The following is a 17,789-nucleotide window of genomic DNA, read 5'->3' on the forward strand; positions in this document are numbered from 1 at the left end:
AAAAATGTTGGCTGCTGTCATGACTAGATGAAGGAGGGACCACTTCTTTTTTCCCCGTTCTAAGTGCACTAAAACCAGATTGCATTGCTCAGAGACACTGGTTCAACACAGTGTTGTTACCTCTCTAACTCAGGGCAGTGGGGCACACGCATGATAAAGCTGCGTTTCTGCTACAAAACTTCCCATATAAATTCTTCCCCCATTTAAATGGTGGCTAGATCTGGTTATTGTCTAGACACTGGCAACCAGCCCCTCACTTAAGTGCAAACAATTAACACTACAGGAAGCTTTTTAGGTAGTACCACCCACATAGAGATCTGTCCCCATGTAGGCCACCCCTTTGCATGTGTGCTGGTCCTCAGCTAGGCACGCTGCAATGTCTGTAATATTCAAGAAACAATCTTAAACGCAAGCCTGGAAAACTGAAAATAAAAAATTGTATTCCAGTTGTATTCTAGTATTCTATACAAAAAAAAATATTTACAAAAAAATGTATTTTATATATTATAAAAATATATTTTTATGTATAAAAAATACTATATATTATAGTATTCTATACAAAAACATGTATTCTAGTATTGTAGTTGTGGTTATGTTACCACATTTATACAGCTGTGCTGGCACAACAGAGGGGAAGTGAATAGCAATGGGAAGCCTACAAAGCCAGAACTACTCCAAGGAAAGGGCGAGAGGACAGTGGGTTCCTGGGACACTATATTTAGTATTCTCAAGAGGAAGTGTGGTTAGATGGGGGGAAAGCTATGTCATTTAAGGTCTTCAGATCTCTTAGTTGATTTGAAGTGACCTGATAAAACCACTAAGATACCTTAACTGGTTTTAAAAAAAAATGCAAATACACAAGTGGCAGTGAATGCAAAGGAAAAAATACATACATATGAACTACGGTTTATAGCAGAGCTGCAGAGACAGGCTGCCGGGCCTTAAGAGCATGCAGCAGAGCAGCCAGCACTAGCTGAGAGAACACACACACTGTAGTACAGGGTCTATTCGCAGAGTATTCCTGAAACTGCCATTTCTTGGAGCTTGGCTGAGGTGTTCAGTGGCTTTTCTCTTCCCATTCCCCTGCTTAAGAAGGAAAACATTTAGCAGGGTAAATCTATTTTTTTCTGTGAAAATATTTTTATGCCCTGTGGAAGGAAATAAAAAGAGAAGAGAGATAAAGAGACCTGCAGAGACAGCTGTCTGAAATTCCCTCATTAACCATACAGAAAAAAGTTAAAGTTTTTTCTCTACAAAAATTCCATAAAAGATACGTCTTCAAGCATTTTTCCCCCACTTACACATTCCAGAGCTCCAAGGATCAATCCCACAGGACCGTGAGTCAGTCTCCTTCTCCATTCTGTTTTTTTTGTTTTTTTTTTTAATTTTTTTTTTTTTTTAAATGCAAAGATCTTCCTTCTGTCTCCACATATGAAGCACTAAGAGAAAGTTCTCTTCTGTTAATACTTTATTACCTGACCAGACTGCCACAGACAAAAGCAAACACAGGACAATTACCATAGATCAGCTGACACAGTAACTTGTAACTCATTCACTCACATGGCTGTGCACTAAGGTAGAAAATTTTAGTAAAACTATTGTGAATTTCAGTAGTATCATAAGCCCCAATAATTATCTACTGAGATTTGAAACCTTTATTCACCTGCCAAATCAGAACAAATGAAATAGGAGAGGAATTTATTCTAGAGTATCTGCATCCCACAGCGGAATACAACACAGTAAAACATCAAAACCTTGCACGGATGAATCAAAAAAAAAAATCAATTGAGTTCCAGTTATGAGAAGGGGACATGTCTTAGGAATTTGGAGAAGCACATACAGAAACTACAGGATCATAATTTCACAATCTAGTATAAAACAATAGAATAGTGATTATTCAAAAATATTCAAGGTGGTGCTCTACTGGCCTAAATGGGTTTTTAATGATACTAACGTGAATATTAAACAGCTAGTAAATACACATTGCTTTTTGTTAAATGTTGTATCATCCTATCTTTCTCAGAAGGAAATGGCTAAAATCTGAGCGAACAACACATTTGAAAGAAAATAAAGTTCATTATAAACAAAAGGTTGGGAAGTGTGCAGAAAAGTGATAGTGTGGATAATATGGTATTTTGTTTCTGGCTTTTCTAGAATTAACACACCAAGTACCACAAAATGATGTCTTAACTGTTGTCACATACTCAGGAGGTCATTCCCTTCGCTAAAGACCTAGCAAACTTTTGCTAGAAGTGAGGTTATTTGTATTTTAAGGAAGAGAATTTTTGAAAGAGAAGATACCTAATCCTGCAAACCAGCATGCAAGCAATGCCTCATTAGAAGAAACAGGATCTATAAATAATTCATTCCGCATTTCTTCTACGCAAATTGCTATTCCCATGAAATAAACATGTTTTTCTGCTGACTTCCAACTGCTCCACACCTGGATCTTACCAGCCTATGCTAGTATTCCACTGCCTATTGGTAATGCAAATTGCTCTAAAATACATCTTTCATAAGAAGCTACACTTCATTTAATTACTAGCAAGTGTGGTGCTCCCACAGCAATTTTAAAACGTCACACACGCTGCACAGGTATACAAGAAATACTTAATAGGATTGCCTTTAGACAACATAATCCATTACTCCTGAACTGCATCGCTTACAAGATTTCATATCCTAAACCCTTCCATTTCAGTTCCTGCCTCTCCTTTGCTCTTCTCAACAGTAAGGAAGAAATAGAATATCCTGTGTGGTATTTTATCCAATATCAAACATATAAAGCTAAGAACGATCATTTTCCAGATGGTTCCGCTAAAGCAATCAGAAACAAAATAACTGTCATTATTTTAAATACAATGCCCCACTTTTACAGATTTTGTATTGATAATTTCAGTTGGTTGACTGATTAAAAAATTAAAAATGAGATAGCCATGCACTTCCTAAAAAGCATGTGAATGACTCAGACTCTGGAACACATGATGCACAACACAATCACATTGTCTTTTTTTATTCCAGAGTTCCCAGTATGCAGAAACCCATGAACCCAAAGAAAAAGTGCAGGTCTCTTAACTCAGCTCAAGTGATGCATGGATTATTTGCAAGAAGAACCACAGAAAATGCAGTAGATGCAGATTTCTTCCACCAGGAATAGCAAACAACCCACATTGCTGACAACCATAAGGCAACTGCTCCCTTAGCTTTGAGGAATGATAGGGCTCAAGGCAACGTTTTGCCTTATTTCTTGGGACTGCACCCCATAATTAGGGCTTCCTTTACACACCTTGTTCACAGATCCCCATAAAGATCCATTTTTCCTAACTCCTTGAGACAGGGCTCGGATTCCAAGACTACCGAGTTAACACACCTCCACCTCTCTCATATTTGCATATTTCCAACCATATGTGCTACAAATTAGGCCATGGATGGAGAGCAGCTGTTGGGCAGAAGAAAGTATTGGGAACAGGTCATGGACAACAATAACAAAATCTATTTAGTTCATAGGCTGGAAATGTTCTTGGGTACAACTAACTTTCCACACAGCAGCACCTATCTTCAGCAATTAAGGGATCAAACAGTAACACACAAACCAAGACCTCCCACTCTTCCCACAGAATTCCCAATCCTGTTCAAGGTGTCAGCCATTGAATTGCAGTTGGCTGCATGGCTCAGGCCCATAATAATTGAAAATCAAACTAAAACTCTGAAATAAGTTTAAAACCGGTAATTTCAAGTCTCTTGCACAAAACAGCTATTTTATGGCAAGAGCTGCTCTGGGTATGTGAGCATTTGACCTTTCCTTTCCACCTCTAATACACACAAGGATTTATTTATTTTTCTTTAAAAAGTCTCACACAAACAAATCCCTCTAAATGAAGTCAACCTGCACTGCACAAATATCACTTCTCTGGGAAAAGGTGAAGAACAAGCCCTGGACAGATCAGTGTCCAGGACTACACTTCTGGAAGGTGCGCAGATACTACTGGAATGAAACAACAGAATACTGAAAATTGCCTTTTCAAATTAGATGAGCAGATGCTTGTGACTACTTGTGACTAAAACCTAAGATTTATTTTAAGTGATATTTTAAGCTGCATTTCAGGTCCCCTTTAATTGATCGTGCATGTTTAGTTATTCTGACACCAGATCTGCTTTGTTCTGCCTGCCATCTCACTACAAATATTGAAGAGCACATCTGACCTCTATTTCAAATGTTTTGATATATTACAAAGTATAAGAACCTGCTGCTTCCTGTGATGTGTGCAATACTGTAATCTACCATTATTTGGCATTCATTACGTACCAAAATGAGAATTTAAAAAACAAAAGAACAAGACATATCACTGAAGCTCACGCACGAGTCTATAAAGAGGCTGTATTTTGAGAGGACTACTTGACCTTTAATATAGGAATTTAATAGTCCATACCCACAATTATGCATAAAACACACATAGCCTAAAGGGGGAGAGAGAAGGGGGCAGAACATCTGGATGACATATGCTTCATTGCTTAAAGATGAACTACAAACCAAAAACCTTTTGCCCTATTACTGGTTTATCATGTAATACTTAAAAGCAGAACTGAGACAGGTCCTAATTTTGTGCTGATTTTGCAGTTTGGGTTTTCACACCTCTGCTGAGTTAGGACAACAAAAGTCCAATTTTAAACTAATTCAAGCATGTTTATACTGGAGGTTGTCTTGTTTTAGCTACAACAGGCATCAAGTTCATTCAACCAAAGGAAAGCCTTCTGTAGGACTCAGCCTGACTACACTTCTGTTTCCTTGTGCTTGGGAGTGGACTAGTATATAATCTTTAAAGTATAATTACTTAAATATCATTGCAAATGAGAACAAGAATGTTTTATACTTAGAATTTAATTTTCCTCATTTTTTTTTCCAAGAATCCAACACAAAAAACATTACTAAATTTCTTGTGCTACACCCTATAAAAAATCTGACATGGTAATTAAGCACCACCGGACCATAATACAGCAAATCATAGCCCTACACATTGCCAGATTAATTAATGCAACTTCATTCACTGGAGCAAATTAGAAGCAAACAATATTGACCTACAGAAATGAAGGCTTCTAGTTAGTAACAGAATAACTGTAAGGAATTTAAAATAGAAATGACCAACAAAAGGAGCATCAGAAAGAAGCAGCTGTGGAGTTTTGCTAGGATCCATTAGAACATCTCTCACTGTCTACAAAAGCATTTTTATTTTTTTGGCAGGCCATGGGGGTGGGGGAAGTCAGCCACAGCAAATAAGGATGGGCTGATTCAACAAGAGACCTGGTTACTGCCTCAAAAATGCTGATTCTGCTCTGTAACGCTTTGTTGCATCTGCCTGCTAACTTTCCAGCTCACTTGCATACCTCATAAGGGGCACCTTTATGCATTTACACTGCAATTGTTATCTGGAAGGTTGCTTGCTATTACAATGCCTTTAAGGCACATGACCCATACTGTAGAAACGTGAGTTTCCAAAACACAGAATACAGGTACTATACAAAACCAGAGCACTAATGTTACACAGCCTGCTACTCTTGGAAGAGATTTTTCGAAGCAGTCTTGCAGCAAACTATGTGCGTTTTGCTATTAACTACATTTGCAATGAAACATTTTCAGGACTCTTGAAATGGGTACAACTCCTCTTGTATTTTCCTCACAGAAATTTTCTTCCCCTCAAGCACTTTATAATTAAAAATAGAAATAAAAAGAAACCTTGCAGAAGCCACAAAGTGTGAAAAATGGCAGGAAACGGAAGTTCAGAAGACTGATCTCTTGTATTTACATAACACTTTCCATCCCTAAAGATACAATGGTATGTTCACGGAAATTATCCCAGCCACAATAAAAATAGCTCAGCCCACAGAACTGTTGATCAGCAAACCACAACAGGCTGAGTTGAGCACCCAGATTACAGTCAACTTGCAGCAAATTCAGCAGTTGCTGGGAAATGACCCATCAGGTGGGCATCCTCCCACAAGGAGGGCTACCTTTATTCCTTTCCCTAGGATCTCTATTTGTCATCATGGCAAAGGATAGAGGACACCATGAGAATCAAATGAGACCGAAGTATAATTCTTAGCACAGGAAAATGGATAGGTCCCATTTTTTTGCATAAGAATTGCTGCAGTCAATTTAGCAGTCAAGGGGCATGTGAATGATCTTGGACCTCATTCAAGTAGGATATACACATCGCCTCCACGGACAGCCCTGCACTCTGCAAACCCCTAGCAGTACATAGATTTATGCTGAGACACAAGATCTTTTACAGCATCCTTCAAGACACTGCTACTGGCAGTGCTAAGGGGTTTGGTTAAAACCTGCAAGTTACAGTTTGTGATATTGTTTTTTCAGTTTTGTAATTAGATAAGGAAAATATTAAAGAAGCTATGGATTTTAGCTAGCCACCTGCTTACTTTGGAAAAGAATAACTCAAAGTCATTTGTGGTCACAACAGCATTGCCTGAGGTTGTACAAAATTCTACAGTGGTTTGGGATGGAAAGGACCTCAAAGACCACCCAGTTCCAACCTCCTGCCATGGCAGGGACACCTCCCACTGGACCAGGCTGCCCAAGGCCCCATCCAAGCTGGCCTTGAACATTTCCAGGGATAGGGCATAACACTACTTACAACACAATTTCACTGAAGGTTTCATTGGTGATCTCTGCAGATAGGTTACATCCAGTCTACAGGCACATGAAATCACTTTTGTTCAGAGTAAATACACAACACACAAAACAGAAATAAACAACCTTCTAGATTTCATAGTCTTCTCAGGCCCGTCAAATACATTTTCTGTTAAATTCTACCACACTAAAGCTACACAGTTAAAACTGCCCTATGACGACAGCATAATTCACCTCCATCATCTCCTTCAAAACCTCAACTTAAAAAGAAGAATCTGAATATGAGAAGGCATAATCCATTGCAAAGCGTGGTATTTATGAAGTAACATTACCCATTCTGTCTGTTTTAAAGTATCACTGCCCAATCCTCAGTGGGGGATATTAACATTTTACAGGGTACCATCATCATTCATGTGCTTGCTGTAGGAAGACAGGTGCACTGAAGTGTCATTTTTCAATTAATCAAAAACCAGGGTCCCTTTGAAATAATGTATTTAATAACATTTTGAAAAGCCATTGGCTGATACAGCAGAAGTCAGGGAGTTCAACATCTGCAGAGTTAACAGTGATTACATAAGTAGTAATCACTCTGTTAATCTAGTAATCAGTGAGGTGGCACATAGCTGCCATAGTAACAAGCAGAAGATCAACTGTTTTCTTCCAAGAAATGCCTACACTTCACTCAGCTATTCTGCTATGATTTTAAAAGACATGATGGTGAGGGAAAAAAAAAAGATCTAGTGTATTAGAACTTGCCTTTTTCTCTGTATTTCCTCAACAGAGGAGAGAATTTCTCAGAAGAGGGTTTCAGTAGTTATAATTCAGGATGTCCCACCAGTGATTGGGATACAGACTTTCTGGGGCCACAACAAGCAACAGTCCTGACTATTTTAACTAGAGAGAGTACACAAAGGAACACCCCAGAGACAACATACGTTTTAGGAAAAATCACCTTCCCAAGCACTCCTACAAGTGCTACATACAGAGATGATTTCTTGCAGTAATTATAGCAAAGGGGGGTGTCTTGGTATCAGACGTTATACAGTTGTACAGTTTTTCCAATATATTTAAGCAAACTGCAAGTTAACTTTGGTTAATTATTAACTACAAAGAACAGAGGTGAGTGGCTATTAAATACATCGCCATCAAACATCATTTATATTAAGCTTTTACACATACAGAACTCCAATATTCACAAGCCCCAATATCTTTGTGAAATAAATGAGCAAGAAGGAAAATCTAAAAATAAAATCTAGGAAGTAAGGCAGGTAGAGCCACAAGGCAGCTCCACAAAGCTACTCAGAGCAGAAGTGGCAGGGAAACACAGTTTGTCTGCCTCCCTATACACTGTGTCACTACCTATTTAAAATTTTTATGTATATAAAAGTATTTGCTATAGGTATGGTTCCACATAGGCTACTGACCAAATAGACTAGGGAGCTGGAACAAACCTAAGAGAACAGAGGAGGATGAGGGTAACAGGTTTGTAATTTCAGGAAAGAACTAAGCGTCACATTAAGAGATACATATTATTCTCAACTTCCTTGCTATGGTACAAGTTTGAAGAATATTTGCGATCCCCTTTGGGCAATCGCTGCTTTTGTTTCTGTCAGATCCAGAAATTACACAACTACTCATATTTATATGAAGTACAGGCATTACATTAAGAACTCATACACAGTTAAGTATCTTGATCTATACATTTAGATTATTCCTGTGGGATGTCTGACTAAAGAAGTCCGGCCTGCCTTATGACAAAGCTAATCTTCTCTTATCTGTTTCACTTTTTATCCTTGCACCTGCTTGTGTTAACAAGATTAAGAACCAGGCTGGCAGCAGGCTCCCTGTCAAGGAACACCAATGTATCTATCGATTTAATCATCGGAACTACAACCAAATGGAGCTGCAGGGCTGGGCAGAGGGGAGGCATTTAGTGTGTTATAATTCAAACTCTAATGGCAGGCCCTGCAGAAGTCATACTGGTGGCAGGCTGGGAGACATTGTGCCATCAGACTGTGCAGGAGGAGGCTGGGGGAACACACTGCAGCTTTCTTCTAGAAGGATATTCTCTTTTAACTGTCAGTGCCAGAAGGAAGATTTTGTACGTGATCTTTTAACATTGTCAAAAAAAGTTTCCCTTCTGGAACCTACAGATCCAAGCCAAGTCTAGGGAGTGTTTAAAAAAGGGGTGCATCTGCTTATCTCCGCGAAGCCAGGCTCCATTCACAGAGCTCCTACCGCCCCATCCCAAGTTGCAGCTTAACTCTCACTTGCGTCAGTGCTGTCTCCTTAAGGGATTCTGTTACCATCCACCTCCATGCAGAACCTCTGAGTTCAGGGAAGTTTCAGCACTTGAGGTAGACTTCACCATATTTATTTAAAAAACTGCCACAAGATCTGCGCTCACAAAAGTAGCAAATAATCCATGCACTACAGACCTACTACTAGGGAAAGAATGAGAGGGGAAAACAGTGCAGTGAAATAAGCGGTTATTTTTAGAGTTGAACACCAAGAAAAGTGATAGGAATTGGACTCCAGGAGATACAGGACTGTTTATTATTTGGGGACTGTTTTGAAGCTTTGCAATTCACCCATTCAGCTGATACGCTGAAGGCAACTGCTGTGAGAGGCCATCCCAAAGTTTGGGATAATCAGCCCTTCGTTAGGAGGTCAGACTGAAAATAACAAAGTATTCCCAGATAGGTTTTATTTACTAAAAGGAACAGAGCACAAACCTATTCAAAAAATACACAGAAAGGAGCAAGGGAGATAACCAACGAATCACAAACAAATCACTTTGGAGCCAGGCGCAGGAGAGGGGCTGCCTGCGAGTGACAATGCCGTAAGGGAACAAACGGGAACAAACGCCGTTTGTTCCCAACTGGCTGCACTTCCGCCTCCTCCCCTTTCATTCAGGACTCAGTGCTAGCGATGCTCCCTCCATCTCCATGACATGCTGCTTGCAAGTACTTTTATCTGAGGAAAGCAGGCTGGAGAAAGCATATGAGCACATGGTAAGTTTGCACTTGTATTTGCTGGCATGAAAGGGAAAAAAACCCTGCATCAAATAGGTACCTTAATTAGGGATCACAATTAAATGCTAAATATAATTTGTGGAGTATGTGGGTGTTGGGTAAATTCAGCAGGGAAGTGTGTGCTTAAGGAGCAACTGGGGCAGCTGTGTACATCTGCAACCTCTGCTTTAAGAGCAGTGAATGCTGCACAGTCAGAAAAGAAAATAACTTCCCGTTTTGTCCTTTGTACTGGGAGTCTGTTGCCCGAATGCTATAGCTCAGGAAGGAATTCAGCTCCAACAAAGTCAACTGAGACAAACCAGAGCCCCTCACCCCCCTCCTGTTACTCGGCACACAGTTCCCTTCCCACTAGCTGATAGCTCGCTGTTCTGACAATGCAGGGAAAGAGGAAAAGAATGGCAGAGGGAAGCAGAGCACAGCTGTACGTTGCAGAATCTCTCCATATTCGTTTGCAAACAAAACCAGTATTCAAAAGAGACAACGAAGATGCAATAGGACCATACCGAATCCATGCCTCTGAGCAGCGAGGGGCTCTCTAACAATGCATTCAAGCAACAGATAGAGATTTACCTTCAGAATGCAGGCCATGTTCTTTCTCTAGCCTTCCTACCACAGAGCAGCAGGATTCTACTTTGTGAGCAGCAGTTCCAGTGTCAGGCAAAAGGCTGGTAGAGCCGCAGAACTGCTAGAGCCCACATTCCTGTAGATCCAAATAAGGGTACCACGCAGCCAGGATCCGTTAGTCATATTAGTCTTTTTATGCCCCGTTTGTTCCACCCATCAGCTCCTGCCACTGGCTGGGCGCCAGCCCGGTACCTCCCCTCCATCACATGACCGCGTTTGATTCATGGCTCCAGCGTGTTTGTGAGCCCCGGGACGCGCTCACCATCAAGTGCACGGACAGACGGCAATCTACGGCTCGCAGGCGGTCCGTGATGCTCCAAAATCAAGCCACGTCTTTATAATTAATCCCTGTGCAACTCCCTAAGTGTTCCCAGGAGACAGTTGCTGCCAGTTGGTCCACGTTCTGTGTTATTTGGGCTCTAAAAACCCTTACACTGCCTGTGAGAATGAAGTATTGTTTTGTGTTCGGCCAGCTTCCTTTGGTGAGCTCATCGTTATCAGCAAGCGACACAAGTACCCCACCAGGGGTGCCTGGGTTGTGCTGCGCTGCCTTGCCCTGCAAAGGGCTGCCACACGTCACAGGGAAGGGAAAGCTTTTTGGGGCAGGTCTGAGAAAGGCTCTGAACTTCCTGTGGGGTTAGCTACACTGAAGTGGGGTTACCTGGGGTTACCTGTGGATTAATGAATTCACTTGTGAAATTCTTATTGCAGTTTGTCTTTGCCTGTGTTTTTCTACATCATCTCACCATACTCAAACTTCCCTGTACCACACTCTGTATATCATAAAAGGTCTTACTTCTTATTCGTTGCTTCTCCTGCGGTCTTTCTTCCACTTCCACGCTGTCCCAGCATTGCTCGGTACTACACCTTGTAACTCTCCTCATTTTCTGCACTTGACACCTCTGTATACTTTGTGTGCTATATTGCTTCACTCCTGTGATTTTGTGTGATAAACACAAAATTCCTTGAAATTGATGCAGTCACCATCTCTGCACTGTATCTAGAACCCAGACTCCTAGTATGTGGTATCCAGAAGGGGTTAGTACTGTGCCACCCATTTAGTAACTGATACTGCTCCTACCTGGCAAGCTGCTCCTAACCAGGCACAATCCCTTTAGACAACAGGTAGATTGACACCAGAGGCATTAGCCCTCCTCATTTCCATACAGAGGCAAATCATCCCCAAGAGTAGATCAGAAAGGGACTGTGGAGGCTTTCTGCAGCTCATGCTCCCTGGTTGCAATCCTGTGCACTTCCAAAGAAAATGCCCATTTGTGTTTGGCCTTTGCACTGTCCCTCCAGACCCACACAGGTTTATTTTGTTTTCCTCCTCTCTTCTTCAACACAGGCCCTGCAAGCTCCTCAGCCCCTCTCACCACTGAGGAGAACATCTGAGTCTTGGTATAGTCTGAATTCTACTATTACTTTTCAGGAAAATCTTACAGCTTCAAACAAGAGTACCATATGAGTAAGTGAAAGAGCCCAATGGGAAGTATATATTGCCCTGCTCAGCTTACTTCTCAGTGCAATCCATCTAAACCTTACTCAGCTGCAAGACAACCACACTGCGCTTATAAAAAAAAAAAAGAAAAGAAAAAAGTTGAATTGTGGAGTACTTCTGCACATTTTACCAGGAGACAATGATTGCTTGGCACCATTAATGCTGTTAGAAATTCAGCTCACCACGCCGCTATTATTCAGTGTCATGGTAACAATTTAGCATGGCCACACAGCCTCACATGTTCTGGAGTCTCTCCCCATCCATTTCAAATGCACACTTAGAAACACTCAAATCCACACCTCCCAACTTTCTTTCAAAGAAATTCTAAAAAATAAAAATCAAGTGTTGCCCAGACCTAATGTTTTAGGAAAACTTTTTCTTTCTTCTCCAAGATGAAATAAACCTTGAATAAGGTGTTCTAGTATTTTATATCTATAGGATATAAAGGATATATATCCTTTACCCAACCCAAGCCATTCTATGATATAGCCTGTCTTACACAGCATATGGCTTTCATACAAAGCACAGTGTTGTCACGAAACATTTACTATTTACAAAGAAAAGTTAAATATTTAAATGCATGAACTTCCAGGGATCAAAATGCAAGCATCCATAGAAATACTGGAAGAAGGGAAAAAGCAAACCCTACAAATCAGTAACAACTTTTCAGATGATTGTTCTTTTATTTCCAATCCAAACTTAGATGAGAACTTTAGGTGTCTGTTTTTGAAGTTGCTCATTTAACAGCAAACAGTTTACACTGAACTAGGTTTTTTTGTTGTTGTTGTTGTTGTTTGGTTGGTTGTTTTTTTTTTAAATGGAAAAGCTTGTGTAATCTTATTTATAAAATTTGTTTTAACAGAACAAATGGAATTTAAAATGGATAAAAAATGTGCTCAGAGAAGAAATTGCCCATCTTTCTAGGTAGCTTACCTCTAGTTAAAGCAGACTAAACAACTCTGAAGAGTGCTGTGTTCAGCTATACCTCAGATGTTTTGCCCGTGTAAAAATAAGTAAGGACAAACAAAATGTATAACTCACCGTAGTCACCCGAAGAAGAAAAGCCATCAATAAAATTCTGAAGGCATTCAAAAGCTAAATGATCTGTTCAAAAAAAAGTACTGCCATTTAAAGGTAATGTTGCTGACTACAGAATACGGTTGGTTAATAGGCCTTTCTAGCAAGTTCTTCAGCCAAGGACACGTTTGTTTTTTCCACTGTTAATGATTTACATTCTTTGCTCGTATTATCAAAACCTTACACTCCAAGTATTTTTATAACATAGAATTCTAACATCACAAAAATACTAAAGCTATTTCACACTTAGATAGGCTCATGCCAATTTGCCCTCTAACAAGATTTTATCTCTGAGTATACAGCTGTTCACATAAAAGCAGCTTCAGGAAGAACCAGCAACTCCTTCAATTACAATACTGAAGGCCTGAAATTTGAACAGAAAATTTAAATCCAGCATTTCAGAGGAACGCTTTCTCCTGAGCTGCAGAAATGAAGACTCTTCCCCTGCCGTGCTTCCTCCAAAGATCCAGGCAGATATTGGTTTTATTATACAAAGTGCCTCTCTTTTGGGGGCTTAGGGGAAGAGGAAAAAGATGTTCTTAAAAAAAAAAAAAATACACTGTCCACATCCATTCTTGACACTTTATCTCATGTTCCACTGCACTTGAAAACACATCAGTAAAGATTTATTTTTCTAAATGCAGAAGTGAGTTAAATTAAGTTCAAGACAATGAAGAGTAGTGTTTTCTTATGACCACTCTAATATAACATACTAAGAAGGGCACCAATAAAGTTGGATCTGAGCCACCTTGCTCAATGACATCCTGCTTTGCTTCATGGCATCACAAAACTCAGGGAATCCCAAAGCCCCATCTCAGGTTTGAATGGGAAGCTGTCCTCCAGGGAAGAATACTGAAAAAAATGTATATATATGTAAAACTGATGTAAAGAAATTTGAAAAAAATGTATATATACACATAAATATACACACACATATATATAAATTCTGGGGCTGAGATAGAAACTTGAGAATCTTGGGTTTTGTTGTTGGTTTTGTGAAGAACAGGAATCCATCTCTACTTCATTCACTGCCTGGATAGGAGGAAAATGGGGAAAAGAGCGCCCACCACTCACTTTGCCTACCCAGCATCTCATACAATGTTATTGTAAGTTCAGCGGAGAGCCCAGCAGCAGCATCCTCTGAGGACTTCAGGAGGTCTTCCCCTGCTCTGGCTGACAGCAGTAGGACTGAGGAGAGACAGCAGCAGCCACTGCACAACATGCTCTGCCGTGCACAGAAAGCCAGAGAAAGGAGCATGCCACCGTTGTCTGCCTCACATCTTCAGAAACAGGGCAGCATGACAGCCAGAACAGAGTGCAGGACAGAGGCTGCTCAGGGCCTGGGTCCAGAAAAAAAAAATAAGATCCTGAAGCCAGATTTGTGCCGTAGTCCAGAATTTTCTCTCTACAGAAAGAAGTTTCTATTTCTAAAAACAGCACAACAGCAAGACAAAAGCAATCAAAAGGATATTTTCTAGTCTCAGTCTTAGGTTTTGTAGCTCTCTATGGTTACAAACTTTCAACAGAAAATAGACAGATGCAATAAAGGTCCAACCCTGCAACAGTGTATCATCTCCACCTATTCTACCAAAGCTCCCACAGGATATAAACTAGCACTGTGTTTAACTCATGGTCTTGTTGAACTAGAATTATTTCAGCATGCTATAAATGGTCACTAACACAGTGACAGTCATTTTAGGAACCAACAAAAAGCGTTTTGCATATGTAGAGTGGCTTGGAGTTATTTTTTTTTTTTAAGTTATGGCTCCAATGTTCAAACAGGATGCAGAAATATGATTTATATACAGGAAAACTAAGCAACATTTTCTTGCTTAACATAGGCATCATATGAAAAGATTTACGGAGAAGGTCAGAAACTCACTAGAACCCACATATTTCCATTTTTAAACCTCATTATGTACCTGATTTCTGAGTTATGACAGCAATCAAATTATTATAATGAAATCCAACATCTTCCATTAAAATTATCTCAAAGAAATTCCATTCCTGAAAAATTTAAAATCTTACTTAGCCACAACTCAAGAAACACAAGCAGTAAAAGCTTCTTACAGATCTTGGATCATGAGCTTTCCTCCCCTGAACCCAAACAAATTGATATTCTAGTCCCCTATTAAATTCACACTATTCTTGAAGCCTTTAGAGGCACTAGGCATCATGCTGTATCCTAAGGTCAGAGTTTATTCTGCTGGATCTGAAGAGAACAAGATGTCTACCTGTTCATTAAAACCACTGTCATCCATGAAAACTGCCAGTGGCAAAACCCTGCTGTACCTTGTAGAGTCCATCTCAAACTATAAACATACATTCTCAAGGCAAAAGCTTTTATGTCTTTTGTAACATCTGGTAGCTATTGTACCAGACTTTTCATAAAAATATATTTAACACAATCCTTTTAATTAACAGAGACAGTGTTACCGGTGTATTACCAGCAAGCTTCCCTCTAACAGTTTTCTACACTGCTGTGTAACAGTGAGCTAAAAGATAAAAAGATGCAGTTATTAGGGGATTTGAGGTGGCTAATGAGTTAGAGATCTTTGTATATTGCCTTTATTAAAATAATCAGCAGCCCTGAGTTTGAGGATTTAAGATTACAAACAAAAACTGATTTACAAACAAATGATACTGTTAAAAGCACTGTTCAAGTTGTACCATCAAACGCAAGAATAAAGAAATAAAAGAATTCAGTTTGTATGTGCAACTTAAATTCAGCTTGTGTATGTGTCCCAGAATTAATATGATCACACTATTCTTTCCCCAAAGGAAGTTGGTTTTTTCTTCCCCCATTTTTCTTCCTTTTTGTAGTTCAAAAGAAGGACTTGAAAAAGATGAGAATCAGCATCACACAGAAATGCTATTTCCTACAGGATAACTGCCTCACTTACTGGAAAAATTAAAAGTTATACAGTGAATGAGAAAGAGGTCATAAAGAAAACCCGCATCCGTTTTCTGATGAGAAGTCTTTGAAAGCAGCTGTGAAGAAGTGGATTCTGTACTTGTGTCTAACAAATCCTCTGCAGTGCCTTCTGAAGGAATAGCTAGGAACAAATATGCTTGTCCCTCCTTTTCTGGGTTCCCAGTTTGACACCATAAGGTATTATTCACAAATGCAGTGGGTGCTTGCAGCTGCAGTTGAAGGTAACAGGAGTTCTGTTCTGAGCAGATTTATCAGCACATAACGCTAACACTTTAGGGAAAAAAATCCCAAACACCCTATATCAGACACCAACATAAATGGACACTGATTTTTTTTCCAGACAACTTCTTTCCTACACAACAGCAATCAATATGTACCTGCTGTTTAATGTGGATATTACACTGGGTGAGAGTGTCCAGTTAGAGAATCTAATTAGGAAATTAGGCATCCTGTCTACAGGACAACCCGTTCATTGTCGTGAAGCAACATGTGGCAGAGGGTAGCCACATTTGGACAGGGAGGAGCCAACAATGAAATAGCTGCTCTCTACGTGCATCTGGCCAACCTATGCCCATAAACAGGTTGTGAGCATTAAAACTGAAAATAGGTTGTGATCATTTGATTTAAAGTTATGTATGATGCTTAGCACAAAATTTGACTAAGTCAAGACTGCAGAGATAGTCAGCTTGGCACTTTAAACTTTTGAAATCTTAGGTTTGTTATTTAATATTTTTATGGTAATATCGAGAAATCAGATAGATTACATCTCCTGCTATTACAGTGGCATTCAGTGGGGTTGCCCATAAAGTCTTCTATCTTACAAGACTGTTTGTGACACCACTCCCCACAAATGAGCAGCTCATGTGAAAGTGGTTACTTCTAGGTAACAGCAAAGAAAGCAAGATGCTGGCCTGTGACAAACCCTAACCAAATTAATACCAACTGCTGGGTCCACAAACACCATTTACTATGATGCAACCTAAGGATATATTAAGATGACTTTCTCCAAGAAAAGCTACAGAAAGAATGTATGCCATTTTTACGCTAACTTTGAAAAAGAAAGTGTTAAAGTGTTTAAGAATCCCAATACCTTAGCAAACAAGGAGTTTTAGAGTAAGCCCTTTCAGTGGTTCACATGAAGTCCAAACAATGGTCCCCATACCGCTGTAAAAATGGTATCTTAGTTAATTTGGGTGATTTATGACTTCTGATGATGCTGATGATTTGTTAAGTCTTTTAGAATTTTCAAGAGAGCATTAGCTCTTTTGTTAACAGTTTTCCAGACTGAAAATGGAAGATGCACACATCCATTATAGCGATTAAACACAAAGATAGGGTGGCCTATTTTTAAACACTAATTTTTAAAGCAATTTAATCCTACCATTCATCATTCTGAAGCCACTGAGAGAACTTTATTGATTCACCAGTCTTTGGTGTAAAATGCATGTTGAATTATCCTTGCTAAAACTGGTAAAGTTTTCACTGGAAGTAAATCGTATGGCTCCATGAGAAATTTACCACATCTTCAGTTGCAATCATTTACAACCTTGATAATTCTCATCCCTCCTGCTGATCAAATGCCTAATATTACACTGGATATTAACCTCTCTCATTTCAATTTAAAGACACCTGTAAAAACATGCTCAGCAATTTCAGTACATGCATACTAACACTGCCCTGTAATCGCAGCCTACTTTCCTATAGCAAAGAAATTGAAACTTGGAGCTGAAACCATTTGAGAACATCTGAGTGAGATGCATTAAAGGGACCATAATGCAGATTTTTAGTGTTACTGCGCAATTAGAGAGCTTTCCCATCCTCGTAGTTTTCAAGATTATCATCAGCGTATCATTTCTGTCTGTCCCTGTTATTGATAGTTTACCCATTAATGTTTGGAGATCACATAACACCCTAATTCTCCTGCAACAAAAATGAAAGTGATGTTGTATGTACACCAAGGGGGGAATAAGTTGAGCA

At 39.6% G+C, this 17,789-nt stretch overlaps 1 protein-coding gene across 3 annotated transcripts in view; it reads right to left on the reverse strand.

Annotated features, from left to right (window-relative positions):
• Positions 1 to 17,789, reverse strand: part of ST6GALNAC3 (ST6 N-acetylgalactosaminide alpha-2,6-sialyltransferase 3) — a 237,898-nt gene that overhangs the window by 209,893 nt on the left and 10,216 nt on the right. Inside the window, exon 1 of one of the 3 annotated variants that reach the window (XM_072041710.1) lies at positions 12,842 to 12,979. The exons of 1 other annotated variant lie outside the window; for it this stretch is intronic. In XM_072041710.1, the coding sequence (XP_071897811.1) occupies positions 12,842 to 12,868 (27 nt within the window). In that variant the 5' untranslated portion in view covers positions 12,869 to 12,979. Of the gene's footprint in view, positions 1 to 10,245; positions 10,493 to 12,841; positions 12,980 to 17,789 lie in introns of those variants that run through there. One more of the 3 variants, XM_005010319.6, reaches the window with a different exon arrangement.

The sequence above is a fragment of the Anas platyrhynchos genome, chromosome 8 (assembly GCF_047663525.1).
Source record: "Anas platyrhynchos isolate ZD024472 breed Pekin duck chromosome 8, IASCAAS_PekinDuck_T2T, whole genome shotgun sequence".
Taxonomy (NCBI): domain Eukaryota; kingdom Metazoa; phylum Chordata; class Aves; order Anseriformes; family Anatidae; genus Anas; species Anas platyrhynchos.